At 42.8% G+C, this 15,278-nt stretch overlaps 1 protein-coding gene across 3 annotated transcripts in view; it reads right to left on the bottom strand.

The window, feature by feature from the left end:
• Positions 1-70: 70 nt before the first annotated feature.
• drp2 (dystrophin related protein 2) overlaps positions 71-15,278 on the bottom strand; it is a 190,574-nt gene continuing 175,366 nt past the window's right edge. For 2 of the 3 annotated variants that reach the window (XM_084352894.1, XM_084352892.1), the window contains 6 exons: positions 14,143-14,208; positions 10,583-10,729; positions 6,989-7,241; positions 3,150-3,267; positions 2,935-3,021; positions 71-2,500 (listed from right to left, as the gene is read on the bottom strand). In XM_084352894.1, the coding sequence (XP_084209020.1) occupies positions 2,481-2,500; positions 2,935-3,021; positions 3,150-3,267; positions 6,989-7,241; positions 10,583-10,729; positions 14,143-14,208 (691 nt within the window). In that variant the 3' untranslated portion in view covers positions 71-2,480. The remainder of the gene's footprint in view (positions 2,501-2,934; positions 3,022-3,149; positions 3,268-6,988; positions 7,242-10,582; positions 10,730-14,142; positions 14,209-15,278) is intronic. The other variant, XM_084352893.1, reaches the window with a different exon arrangement.

A 15,278-nucleotide genomic window follows, 5' to 3' on the forward strand; every position in this document is an offset into this window, starting at 1 on the left:
TGATCATCAATGTGTAATGAGATGTGTGAATACCAATAAATAAATGTCTATGAATAAACATTGCTTGTCATGGCTTTTTTGTTTTGTTTTTTTTTCCCCTCACCCACGAGCCGAGCTGCTGCTCTTTGTTCTGACTTGAGAGAGCTTCAACCGAAACGAATTGTTAAGACGGATTCAACAAATGATGATTATCTCTCGAGCAGCTACACAAACTGGCAGGCTTCAGTGGAGGTGGAAGTGGAAGTTGCTTCCCTTAAGGCTATTAGCATTTGTATGATGAGCGGCACGTCACCTCTCCGATTCACAAACCTGTAGAAGTGCGTCCTTGGGGAGAGCTCCCTTAGCAACCGTATCCAAACTAACAGGCGGTGAGTGCGGAGGAGGACGCTGTCAAAATGTGAGCGCTGTGTGCCTGGAGGGGTAGCCCATAATGAGTGCAGCACATGGGTTTCAAACTCATGTATGTGAGGTCAGAGTGTCGCTTTAAGGATTAAGATGAATTCCTAACTGTGTATATATCTCTGTCTTTTCGGTGAGAATGAGGCAATGTAATTGCAGAGAAACACGCAGAGCCCCAGACTACTTGTTTCAGGCAATCGCTTGTCTTGCTTCTGGAGGTTTTGCCCCAGCAGGCACATCAAAGTAGATTTCTCCCACCTGCCCTCCAGCAATAAATGGAGTGATTTTTTTTTTTTTCCACCTTTCCATCTCACGTCTCAGATCTTTAGCCCTTCAAGCACTCCGAGCATCAGGGGGCTCACCCATAAAAGCCCTATTTAGCTTGTTTCAATGAATGGATGCTCACGTGCTCTGATCCACGCTTTTCTATTTTTCCTGTTGCTCTAAATTTACCACGAGCCTGTCCAGGGACCGACAGACACACAAACCCACGCCTGATGCAACTCCTTCCCTGAATGAAAAAAAAAAAAATGTCCAGAAAGACTATCTTGTTTTACATATGGGTTCATCTTGGTTTTAAGGCATAAATTGACTGTGCTATGTTTAGAACGGAATGACCCTGACGCGATGAGGGCGAAGCCATTTCAACCACTCGTCTTTCTGTAACTCTAAAAGCAATTAAGTACGCATTAGCGAGGGAAAATGACGCATGTGGAGTCCATAGCTACTGTTCTTTTCAAATCTACATGGAGAGGGGGGGATTATTAAGGATGTAGTCTGCATAATACTGCGTCACGATGCGCCTTGTCCCCTCTGTAGTGTGTGGAGTTGGCCTTGCAAAGAGAGGGCTTGAGCCTGGCAGCACCATAGCCCGGAGCTGCTTCCTCTTCTTTCTCTGAACACAGCGGGAGAGTGGGAAGATTCCAGAGCAGACGGCTACTCGCTGATATTTATCGGCAGACATTTCCTCAACAAAACCCAATTTCAGTCACAATACAAATTGGCTCAAAACTCAGAGCTTGTCCGAATCCCGCGAGCTAAAGAGACGAAACAGAAAAAGCCTCGTATTTGTTAGTGATGCGGCGCAGCGCATGTTATTGATCGTGCAGGGAGCCATTTGTGTGTTTGTGCAAAATGAGGAAAGGGTGCTTTGTCAATAGGGAGCAAGGATGTAGCAGCATGTGTGTGTGTGTGTGTGTGTGTGTGTTTGTGTGCACGAACAGTGAGTGCGAGTGTTTCTGTATGAACGTAAAGGGCTCACTTAGGAGAGGCGAGCAATGAGAGCGACAAGCAGTTTGAGAGGATTAGAGGAACACAGTGTGTGCATACAGAGGCGCTCTGCTAGCGGGCACTTTGGCTGTCTTAAATAAATCATGGATTTAACTGATGATGTGTCATTCTCACAAAGTAAATAAGCTCGTTGTGGGCGCTGTCAACTCCCTGACAATCTGCGCCACGCAGCCACATGAAATGCAGTCAGCCCAGCCCGTGATCTAGTTCACGCTAGCAAGTTTCAACACACCACTTCCCTTCGAAAAAACATAAGTAACAACCATGATAAAACATTCAGGGAGAAAGAAAACACAAACACTGAAGATACAGGCATTCTGACAAACAAGGGGATATTCTTCTTCTTCCTTTTTGCATTTTTTCAAAGTTCTTTCCATGGAAGGTCCAATTTGTGCTGTGGACTGATATAAAGCTTCACACCTCCAAACGACTACACAGATACTGGTAAGCACAGTGTCTTGGCTGGGCAATTTCCCTATTACTTTAGTCTCTCCCTGACCTGCTGCTAACGTTAGCTACCTTTGGCTCGTTAACATGGTGTCAGGCTGCGCCACCGAAGTTATCAAACACAGCCTGGCCGGACGGACATCAGCGTGAGCCTTCAGCAGTTTGCATGAAAAAGGCTTTTAGTGCACAGAGTTCCAGTAAGGGGTTAGCTTTGGGTATCATCGCTGCTGCAGTGGTCACGGGGCCCGGTGATTTGTGGCCTGACCTCAGCCGTCTGGAGCTCCTCCCTCTGCCATCAGGCGTCCTTTCAGGCTTTCACTCTACCCCTCCAGGGCCACTCGGGGTTAGATGTGTGAGGTGGTGCCTGAAATTAGAAAATAGAAGAGGAGAAAGGAAGGGAAAGCTTTTTACGATTTTTGAGGAACACATGCACAAGCCTGACAAAATGTTCTCGGTTATAACGAAGAAGGCTATAATTATGATAATCCCTCTCTTTGTTCAAGTCACAGGCTCTGGACTGCCCAGCAAATTGCGTTTTAAATGCGACGGGACAGTTTGCAAAGTCTGTGACACTGACGCTCTTCTTCTCTCTCTGCACAACTGTCTCTCTTTATCTTACTCCTCTCTGCCGTTTAATCTCCCAGTCCCTCCCCCCCCCCGACTATCGACCCACAGCAGTACATATTTGCTCTCCTCTCCATCTCTCACTCTCCCGTGGGTGATGGAGGAGCAAGGAGTCCGTCTCCGAAGCGTGGGGCGATGCGGCTGCTGCGATCCGTGCAGCCCAGGCGAACTCACCCGGTTCTGAGGGGAAGACGTTTCTCAGCTGCTCGATGACCTCCTGGAGCTGCAGCACTGTATCCTGTTCATGCTCCATGTCATCTCCTGCCACACACACACACACACACACACATTACACCTTTGTGAATAGTTAAGTGTGCCATGGGAAGGGGAGGATGCATGATTTCACATTCAATGAGCATGTATTTATGCCACATCTGCGCGTCGCTGACCTGCTGCTTCAGTGTCGGTGGTCTCTCTGCTGGCTGGCTCCCCGTGGTGACCCCCTCCAGACACAGGAGAAGACAGGGTTGACGGTTCTGATCCGTTGGCCTCCGAATCATCTTTGGGCTGTTTTTAGGAAAGACTGATTATCATTCACTTCAAATAATAGCTCATATCCATCATGTTTCAGGCGAGAAAGTCATTAGGCCTTTCATATAATAATGAATGTGATAGCTAATGGCACTCAGCCAGCAGTCCTCAACTGGCGTCTCTGAGCAGAATCATTATAAAAAAGCAACTTTGCCCGACAGCTGCCACACAAAACCACCAGGTTACTGTGATTTGTGCTTTGATAGACAGATTTAAAAAAAGATGGTGAATCGCACCGCGCACAGCAGCGCTGCAGAAAACACACTGACAGAGGTGGAAATCACAATCAAAGATGCATCACGGCTGGGAACGGTTATATTCCCAAATACCATACACAGCTACAGTGGCCCTGAAGGTCAAAACACAACATTACAGAAAAAGCAAACAACATACAGAAATGTTACTCTTGTGCTTTGTCAAACATGTTTTGTGAAAAGTTGTGTCTTCTCAAATGCTGTGTTTTTCCTGAAATGTTGTGCTTTGTGAAATGTTGCGTTTTTCTGGAACCTTGTCGTGACGCTCGGGGCCATCGTATACAACCCTCCACATTCTGAGGTAGTCTTGTTTTTAGCAACACTGTAGGAATACTCAAAAGGTGAGTCAGTTCAGTTGTCTGCAGAGATTGAGGGGAGATTCATACATACGCACATTTCCACGCACTACAAAGGCAGATTTTGCTGATTTCTTTTTTTGAGGAAATGAAACTGTGATATTGGCACAGGGAGAAGAAGAAGCCAGGACTGTGTTCCTCCTCCGACTCTGCCATGCTCTCTTTTTCACTCTCAATTTCCCGGTCTTTGACCTGTAGAAGATTCCTGTCCGTCTTTCTCTCGTTCTCACTCCCTTTGCACCTTTCCCTTTATTCAATCACCCGCATGCACAATTTGCATCGGTACTCCCGCTGCTAGCAATTTACACTTTCTTATTATAGTAACACAGTAACTGCGTGTGTCAGCTCCCACTCTACCGGCCGTCTCTCTCTCACACCTTTCCCTTTATGCTGCAGTAAATCCTTTTACATTATGCTCCAGGGTGTCTTAAGGCTTATCCTCTTTCTCAGCTCGTTCTATACTGTACATCTTTTATACTCCCACTTTTGGTATTTCCTTCCATCTTGGTACGTCATATTTTCAAAGATCAATTTTTTACATTTTCAGAACCGTTATTTTGCATATTTCTTTGACATGTACCTTTGCCTTTTTGTACTTTGAGAATGTATGTGCAGCTCTGTGCTACTGATGTTGAAAACCACTGAACTTGAATGTGTCGCTGCCCTTTGTTCAAACTACACACTACAGTGTCAGCACAGCTCCTACTGCAGCCTATACCTTAGACATTTCTGATCCAATAATACTGATATGATTATTATTTTTATTATTTCAGAATTCATTACAATGATTAATAAAATTCCACTTTTTCACCCTGCAGCGTGTCTTTTCTTAAGTCTCAGTGCGTTGAGCTCTCAGGGGCCACTGCATGATGATCTCAAGCAGAGCTCAAGTTTCTACGAGTAGTTAGCAGACAATCAGGTAACCAGGGAATGGCAGCAAGAATAGTTTTTTCCTGTGTTAGCTTCTCTTAAAACGTGTTAAAACTCTGACAGAAGTTTTAAGGTCAGATGCAGGCACTGAATGTTTTGCCTGCTGATGGAGTGGATACATTTCTCTGGATTGGCAAATGTAAGAAATCACCTGATCTTGGTTAAATGTCTCAGTTGACATTAGCATGTATAAGGCAAACTATGGATCGGCGCAACATTATGATGTCACAGTGAAGTCGACCTTTGTCATCAGGACGTAAAATGTCATCACTTCACATTTTATCCTGTTTGACATTTGTGTAAAATCTTTGTTTTAATTGTGAGTTGTTGAGAGTTGGCCAGTGACCTTGACCTTTTCAATCCCCTCAGGACGTTCTTGAGATATTGCGTTCACAAGAAAAGGACGTGCAATCTGAAAACATAAAGCCTATGGCCATGGCTATCACTGGAGCGGAGGCATAATGAAACGGGACCGAGAATAGACCCCTGGGGGACTCCAGTTGTGGAAGATTAAAACCTGTCTTAGTCTGCAGTACATGTATATCATATTATGTGGTTCAAATTGTAGGAAGACTGGAAGACAGATATGTCTCAAATGAACAAGGAAGATAAGGTTCATTTTAAGTTTTGTCATAGGACATATATGACACCCCAGTCACTCATCTTGTGGGTTTATCTTCCCACCCTTATTGCTCATCTTCTTCACCTGGAACACTAGGCACCTTTATACACACGGTAAGGGATTCCCAACACTTGTTTTGGCAGGAAACTGTACACACATCTCCACCTTGACGAATGGCTCCAGTCCTTCACCTCCTAAATGACTCCTCAGAGTTACTACCAGGCACCTAAGTCAGAGCTGAGTGGTAGGAGTGAAACCCTGTGTTGTATAATGACCAATAACTGACCTTGTTTCTTGTGAGCAGCCAAGAAGTTTATCACTCAATGTTGGATTATCTCCACAAACTCTGGCGTTAAAACACTGGCTCAGCTGTCTGCTGGACACTTTGTTTCACAAACTATCAGCTGCTCACATAAAGCTGGTTCACGGGAATACAGAATACTGGGAACCATTAAAAATAACCAAATGCTATTTAACTACTCTCTTGATCCATCAAAGTGAATAAAAAAAATGAAAGGCTTTCTTTAACTGTTACTACCCTCCTTTATATTATAATAAAACCTGTACTATTATAATGTCCCATTTAAGGTAGGAGCAGGGATAAAAGGGCATTTTGTGTTCTTGAGCAAGAAGAAGAAGCAGCAACATATTGGAGCTAATTGTAGCTACTACATATATATTTATGAGTTTTAATATTCATCAATAATATTTACAGATTCTATTTCACATTCAGCTCCCTTTGTTTCATTTATTTGTTTGGTGTTTTTCGGGTGTGATTATGCTAATGCTTTAATTTAAGGGTTCATAAATTCTTTATTATTGATTATTGATTATTGATTATTAAAGTAATCTTAAAATAATTTCCTGGGAAAAAAAACAATCATAGGGAAAAATAGAGCGAGATTAGTAATATATTTGCAGTTAATTCCAAATGCTAAGCTAGCATAACCGCAGTGCCGGTTGTTCAGTCCATTGCAGGTCAGCTAAACATGAAAAAAATATAAAATATATCTACAAACCAACTTAGAATTCAACATATATGAAGACTTAAGTTTCCAATAATACATAAAAATACATTAAAAATGAATAATGACTTGACACATTGACAGAACTTACTGAAATAACAGGTTATTTGTCTCAATTTTCCCTCTAATTGGTCCCTGATTACATAGTTGTTGTGTTTGTAAATATAGGAAATTATAAGGAAAGAAAGTGTTACCCAAATTATCATAACTAAGAGCAGAGCAGGGCATTGTTCGGCCCCCAGGCATCTTGATAACGTGCTGTTTGGAGTGATTTTAAATATAATCACTGCTGAAAAATAAGAGTAAGTGCACAGTATTTTTATAATTCAGTCTAGTGATAAAATTAGAGGTACAGCATAACAAAATTTGTTTGGCCCCTGGCTACAATCCGGGTTTCTCACGTATCCCACCCTGAGGAAAAACAATCGCCACCCCTGACTTAGAGGATGATGACTGTATGTAACTGGAATACTTTAGTAAATGTTCCTACACTACGACTCAGCTCTCTACCTGTAGCAGTAGCTCCCTGAGCCTGCGCAGCTGGGACTCCAGCTGTTTGTTGTGGTCCTCCAGGATCTGCATACGGGTCTCCAGGCGCGTCTTGTGCTGCCGGAGGACCCGCGCCTCGGCCAGAAGCTCCTCATCCTGCTGCCCCTCCGCCGTGGGAGAACCTGGACCGCCCTCTCCGGCTTCAGTCAGCATGGGAACTGACGCCGCCTCCTCGTGCTTCCACTTGAGCCTCCTGTACTCGCCCTGCAGCACCCTGAGGACCCACAGAGGACAGATGGAGGGGGAAAAAACAGTCAGGTGAAGCAAACAGAGCACATAAACACAACCGCATATATTTATCCAGCTTCCACCTGATGCAAACAGGAATGCACCTACACATAATGAGCTCAAATGTTTGTGAGTTTTATAATTAGAATAATTTCACCACATGCATAAATACTAACCCGTAAAAGCAGTGCAGCGAGGGGCTAATGTATTGTTGACATCTTACCATGCAGAGAGCAATCATCTTCATTGTGCACATAAGCTGCAATAAATCAGTGTCGTCTGTCTCATACGTGTGTGACGCGGAGGCCATTAACTGACTGTGCTGTGGAGCATTACTAAAGGTGTTTCTCTGAGTGCTGGAAAATCATGCTGTTCTATTAATGCTGAATTAGTAATAACCTTCACTCGGGACAAACAAAAGCTGCACTATCACGGTGTCATCATGTTCTTATATGCAGTCCAGAGGATCAACCCCTGTGTTTTGCTGACGTTGGCTTCACACCAACTCCACTGTTGTATGTGTAAAAAATTATAATTGCAAAATAAAACAATGTTTCCTCTTTAAATAGCTCTTCTTCTTGAACTTGTTAAAGCCTATTCTGTAGAAAATCATTGAACTGTAACCCTTCCCTTTGACACAATGTGGACTTTTAATGAAGATAACAAAATACTGCAATTTCCAAAAACCACTGTTTTTACACTAAATAAGGAAATATGAGCTCTGCACGCACACATGTATATTTCTTAATTTTGACTTCTTTCTCATAATTTCAATTTCATATCCCAGAATTATGATTATTTTCTCATAATTTCGACTTTTTCTCTTTCTTTTATTTATAACGTAATCTCATATTTACAACTTTTCGACTCATAATTTCAAATTTTCATCTCAGAACTATTACTTTTTGTCTCTGAATTATGACATTTTATCTCATGAAGAAGACTTTTCAATCAACAATTTCGTGTTTCGTGTTCCTGTGCTTGGTAACGTAGGTTCAGAAATGGATCCCACTGACATAAACTGAAAACTGGCTTCCAGCACAACACAGAGGTTCTACAGAACCCCTTTAAGGTTCTGTCAACATCAATCACAGATAGAAAGCAGATGAAAATCAATTGTGTTAAACCATATTTTACAGCTCTGGTATCTGAGACTCCAAACTGAAGTAATCCATCATGTTCTGCAGCAGACGTCTGAATGTTTTGAGTCATCTGCTCAAAATCAGGTTTGTAAGCAGTTCTCATAAAATAAGAAAAAGGCATGAAGGAGAAAGCTAATAAAACAATGATAAGCATATTCTTAATCTCATCTTTAGAAGAAGATTAGGGTTATTTTATTTAAGTTATTTGATTCTAGTATTAATTTATTATCCAGATATGAGCCTCAGCAGAGGATATACACTGAGTGGCAGTGTATAACAGCAGACTGTAGTCATACATAAGGACAACAGAGAACACTGCAGTGTCACAACACTACCAGGATTCATACTTTTGACAAAAACTGAACTGGGTCAAGGTTTCAGACACCCAAAGGCCACAAGTGTGTGTGTGTGTGTGTGTGTGTGTGTGTGTGGATGCAGCTGTGTGTCGCTGTGTGTGTGCGGAAAGGTCACATCCGAACTGAAGACAAGAGAAAATTATTCATATGAATCATTCGCACAAAGGTCCCCTCTGGTAACCAATTAAGAGGATAGGAGGAATGAATTTGATTCATTTATGTAAAGCGCCCGACCCTCTCAGCCACGAGGACACTGTGCATTCAAATTCGAACATAAACATCTGAACTAATGTAAGTCAGAGATGCTTTACACCTCTATCAATCCATAATTACTTCTTCCTGTTTCTTCTGAAGGGCACCGACAAACTTACATATTACTAGTTACTATCTTTTGAAAGGAATAAGTTACTTTTCAATATTACTGTCTGGGTATTATAAAATGGAAGAGGGTTCCTCAGATCAACCTGCTCGCTTTTGACTATAAAACCTTTTACCGTCATTCAAAATGTATCGTTTATCATCATTTTTCCTTGTGTTTTTGCGTTCAGCCGCGCTTAGAAAACAACAACAACAAAAAAAAAGACGCCTCTCACTGCAAAAACTGAGCTTTGTCTGACCGTCAGAGCCTTCAAATCTAGCGTGAAAACAAAACAGAAGACGCCGGGGATGCTGTCACGTTGTAGGCAGCGACATAACGAAAACAAACACAGCCAACAAAAGCGGGCAGGAAGGACAGAAAATATGTCTTGTGTCAAAAGAAGTTGTGTTTTTGTTTGACAAAAGAAGTTGGCAGACAGCGAGCGATGGACGTCACAGGACAATATTCATGAGGATGAGATTCTTTTGATCAGCAGCACTAAAGAAATATAAGTTATCGAAGAATGGACACAAATTAGGACTTTATATCACGTTCTTTACTCAGTACAGATACTTGTTAAAAAAGACTCTACAAGTGGAAGTACTCATTCAACTTCTTTACGCAAGTAATAGTAAGGAAGTACAGGCTCTGAAATGTACTTAAAGTATAAAAGTAAAAAGTTTTCTGCAAAAAGCTAACTGAACCTCATGTAATATTAATTAAATTCAAAGACTATTAAACTTAAAGGTTGACTGAACAGGATTTGTCCGAGCTGTTTTTAAACGCACCAGAAAGACAGTTGATTGTTGACTATCATTCCCAGGATGGGATATACCGACATTTTGGGCGTGTCCAGAGCAGCAAAAACTTGAGAAGATAAGAAAATCCAGGCAGAGGGCTGCAGGGTCTCCGCAGATACGAGACACTAACACGCATGTTCTCCCCATTCCAGCCTCCCTCCCTGTCTGTTAGTGTATTGTTACGTCTTTTACGTCGTCTCGTCTTGCTAAGTCTGCGTGTGTGATATGCATCGATAGGCTGAAATCAGTCTGGTGATGTTAGGAAGGTGGCGTGCAATGACGCAAAAAAAAAAAAAAACGATAATTCCCCTCAATTGCTTTTAAACTAAAGTGACGAGCCTGTTTTTTTTTTTAAATATAAGGAGGAGAAAGTACAGATATTTGTGTTAAATGTAGGGAGCAAAGGAAAAACAAGTACAGTACAGTACAGTAACAAAGTATTTGTACTTTGTACCATCTTTGCTGTCAGGTAAGCACACAGAGAATATTTCTTCCTCTCTGTTTACTCTCTGCAGAAGGTTTGCAAATGGCAGCAGATAATCCGTAAAGACTGTAATGCCTCCAGATAAACACACACACACACACATTTGTGTTATAATGCTTCTGGGGAGCTTTACTGGTGGAAATCCAGACTCACTGCACACTCATGTTTGGTTTTCCGGGTAACAGACCTGTTCTCGTTCTCCAGGCGTGCCAGGGTGCATTGGAGCTGCTCCTTGTCCTGGTGCTCCAGGTGGGCCAGCAGCATGTGCTGTCCGCAGGGTGAGTCATGGTCCAGGGCTGGGCTGGAGTGACGCAGGAGGTACTGATCTTCATCCCTGAGTCCCCCACACAGGAGACAGCACACTGAGCCACCAGCACACAGCCACCAGCAGCACAAAGCAGAGCCAAAGACGGCATGGGACAGCAGACAGGCCAAAGCGAGGCGAGGCAGGGCAAGCAGGGCGGGGACGAGACGCAATCAAGCAAGACTGGACAGAACGGGACGGGACACTGTGACAAAGGCACTGTGCCAGGTTCACGGGCCAAATTTTAAATGTTCTGTAATAAACTTGGCTTAACACACCATTAAAAAACACACTTACATTTATTAAAAATGGAAGGTGGATCCTCAATATAAACAATAATAAACACTTTACTGACAATGAAAGAGAAAACTTAATGTGCAGATGTATGAGGGCAGACCTACGGCTGCAAACACATTAAGCGCGTCTGTGAATGTTTGGCCATTATTTTAATGGAAAGACAGCTGTTTGTCTATTTATATGTTGCAGTAACGCTTTGGGCTATGAACCAAACTCCTTTACAGAGCCAAGTTAAAAGCCAGTTATAGCTTTGCATTGTAATGCCAGATTATACATCACAGAGGTATTAATGAGCCAAGCTCAAGCAGACTGGTTTTGTTTAAAAATGGACAGATTCACATCTCGTCTACTGTCAGAGCTGTTATTTAGAAGGCTTAGAGGCATCGGTGGGTCATCAAATAAACCAGATATTACAGGTATTCCTCAAAAACATGTTTTTTATTTCATCCAACTGAGCATTTTTATTTACCTCTTTTACTTTATTACAGCAACTTTTAAAGAGATTCTGGAGAGAGATAGTTGATTGAGTCTTATTCCCAAGTCATCAGATGTCGACTCTCTCACTGTAGGTGTTGGACCTGAGCCATTAACCCATAATATTGATATTTGACAACCTGGGAGGAAGACTGAACCGGCAACCCAAAGTTACACAGTGTTGCTTTAAGTAAACCAAGTTTTTATCCCAATTTTTGATAAGTGGGTCAAAAATTATCCACAGGCATTTCCGATGAAAATTTAAAAGGGAGGAAACGGTGTTTGCTCTCAGATATTGAGAATCTATTAAATGTTTTTACAGGGTGCTACTGTCGGTACCGGAGAAATTAAGATGTTCGTGTATTTTTGTTCCTCCCAATCCAGCAGAGAGATCTCTTTTTCTCATGAGGCTGCACTCAAAAGTCTGGTTAAACTTGTCTTGGCTCTTTATCCTCTGTAATCTGGGTGTTTTCATAGGTCAGGCTGTCAGTCTTCACCAGCAAGTTAAGCGATGGTTTGTTTCTGGTTCTGAAAAATATTGCTAAAATTAGGCCCATTGTGCCAAAAGATGATTGTTATTTATGTGTATTTTATCTTTTCATCTTTCTTAGCAGGACTCACGTAAGCTACTTACACTTGGCTCAAAATGCTGCAGCCAAGCTTCTGACAAAGTCCTCTGAAAGGTCTCATATGACACCAATCCTTATGTCTTTACACCGGCTGCACATCAAATCCAGAATCCAATGCAATCTCCTTGTTATCATGTTTAAAGCCTTGCACGGCTAGACACCTGATCACATTAAAGAGCTACCGCTGCCATATAATACAAGTAGGAGTCTGAGGTCCTCTGATCAGGGTTTCTTATCTGTTCCTCACTCCAGGCACAAAACAAAAGGAGACACTGTCCAACTCTGTCCCTCTTGACTTAAGTTCTGAGGACAGCTTTTGACACCTTTAAAAGAAACAGCCACGGACCCCTTTGTTTAGACTTGTTTTTGCTTCATTTTTCATCTTTCTTTTTTCTTTTTTTTTTGGCTGGTTGTTTGCATTTAATGCTTTTAATCTCTTGTGCTTTTTATCTCTTTGTGAAACACTTCATGACGTCTTTTCTGATGCATAAATAAACAAGTCTTTTGCATGTAAGGGCGGAAACACACAGAGTGCATCACACACCAAGCATTGTTCCCTCAGAAAGACGAGGCCATTTCCACCACTGATTTATATTTTGACGATAATTCATAGCTAGCTCACATTAGCGTGTCAACATTACTGCAGCTGTAAATGAAATGTTGCATCATGAAACAGTTAAACTAGCTTTGTAGAAAAATTGTAATATTTGTGAGTTTAATGGTGTTATTATGCACATAAATATTACAAACTTGAGATAATGCCGATGTGGAATTCAGGTCTATTGACCTCTGCAATTTTACTGACCATTTTGTGGTGATGAGCAGCACCAGTGAACCCGGATCAATGCGCACAGCTGCAGGGCAAAGGCTACACACACACAGGCAGCATGTTTCAGGACAGGAAACAGTGTGATGCCAGCCAAACACCAGCTGGAGGCACAGATAGCACAGCGGCATGTACAGAGCCGTGAAGCAGGAAATACAGAGCATCGCTGACAGACAGACGGACGGGCTCGCAGAGCAAAAACAACGAGATACAAGGGCACAGGAGCAGAATACAGCAGCGCTGCACACGAGGGGCAGAAGTGAAGTGTCATGCATACAAACACGCTCTCATACACAGATGCAAACACTGTGTGCATGCACAACATATTTTTGTGACAAAGCTCCACCCAACTAGAAACCGGATGCATGCACATGGCAACAAAGACATTTGCAGCAGGCTTAAGAAGCACAGGTGTCAGTGGGAAAAAGTGTTGCACTGCTTGAAAAGTAGTGAAGTCTTGTCATAGCCTAAAACTAGCTTTTAATGTGGTGTCAATCACAGCCTCATCTCAGAGCACGCACACACATAAAACACGTCTGAAAAGAAATAATGAGCAGACCCAGACACACACATCTGGATCTCTAACAGACCAGACAACACTTTTGCACAGAGCTGCTGGGCGTGCAACCTTGACTTTAAAGCTGGATAAAAAACAAAAAAAGGTGCACCCTCTCGGAGAAGGTGGAGACGACGTCAACAGAAAAAGACGTAGACACACACAAACACATGATCTCAAATGACCCTAACCCCTCCGTCCATGTGGCCCCTCCTCAGCTTTTCACACTCACCGTATTGGCTGCCTCATTCACATCAAACATCCCTCATTCCTCTCACAGCTGTAACCTCGCCGCTGCCCCGCAACTCAGCCAGCTTCTACAAACACACACACACACACACACACACACACACACACACACACGGCTCTCTCTCCTCAGCGGGGCTTTGTGTATCTACCCACAGCCAAAGACTTCAATCACAGCAGGCGTGATGAAGGGGGGACTGTGTGCACGCTGCTCGCTGTGGGTCATTTTCATTATGTGGCTGATTATTTAGACGATTACCCACTCTGTCCCGAACAGTCGAAACACACGTAAACACAGAAGCAGTCAGGGTATCAGGGGGACACAGTGTACACACACAAAACACACACATAATCCCGGTGAAAGGCTGTGGTTGTGATGAGGGAGTTGTTAGTGTGGGGGTGGCAGCATACTCACAGACTTTCATCAGGAGACAGGCTATCCGTGAAGAATGAACAATTCTGGCTCTCCATTTCTGCCAATCTGTAGATATATATATACACACACACACACACACACACACACACACACGTATGCATACAAACAAACACAGAAGAGAGAAAAACAGGACGCAGTGGATGAGCCGGAGCAAATGTAGGAAACAGCAAAAGCAGCACGTTTTATCCCATCACACGCTGGGGAAATATGTTTCCTGAAACACAGGATCAAACAAACACTCAGTACACTTTAGCTTCTAAGCGGTGTGAATAGGACCTGTGGCCTTTTAGTATTAAGGACTGAAACTGAACAGCAAGCAGTCCACAAACATGTAGAGCCATAAACGTGTCCACAAGGAGGGAGGATAAAGTTCTGATAAAATACTGCTCACTGTCCGCCAGCATGCAGGCGATAAAAAAGTCTTTCAGACATGTGCTGTTATCCAGCACCATGGACAGCCATTGTGTGTGTGTTTGTGTGTGTGTGTGGAGGCAGTGAGTGAGCTGCTGTGTGGCTTCTCAGGACCAAGGACAGCGCTTCTAGGTCTGCATTATGTCTCTCTGCCTGTCTCACCATCTGCAGGAGGGGCGGGGGGCATGCACACAATCTGAACTTACACAGACGCCTGCAGTTCATAAATGACCACTCTTAGCATGATTACCTTCTGCGGCAGCGTACGAAGAAGAAAACAAACTCGTTCAAAGATAAACGTCCATTTAGGCACCTACGCTGTGTGACCGTGGGACTCAAATAGCATTCAGTACCCTGGTGATGTAGAGAATGTCAGTCACCTGAAGAATGTTTCCCACTACAGGTGCTTTTACTGGTTTAGGTTTGATAGAATGAAAAGGGGAAAAAAAGCCATCATAAAAATGAGAGAGTTTGTGTTTGAAATAAAAAAATAAGGGTGAATGGACTCAGCGTCCTTGAGTGAAGACATTGAACTCAAATTGCTCCCAGTATTTAGGTCAGTGCCGCGCACGACAGTAAATGGACTGAATTTAAAATTTCCCTTGCATTCACTCAGACACTGATGGGAGCATACTAAGTAGAAAGATGTGGAAAAAACCAGAGGAACTGTATGGAGGCAAAACATGTAGCATATATCGCTGCGT

The sequence above is a fragment of the Pagrus pagrus genome (genome assembly GCF_965226575.1).
Source record: "Pagrus pagrus genome assembly, chromosome: 5".
Taxonomy (NCBI): domain Eukaryota; kingdom Metazoa; phylum Chordata; class Actinopteri; order Spariformes; family Sparidae; genus Pagrus; species Pagrus pagrus.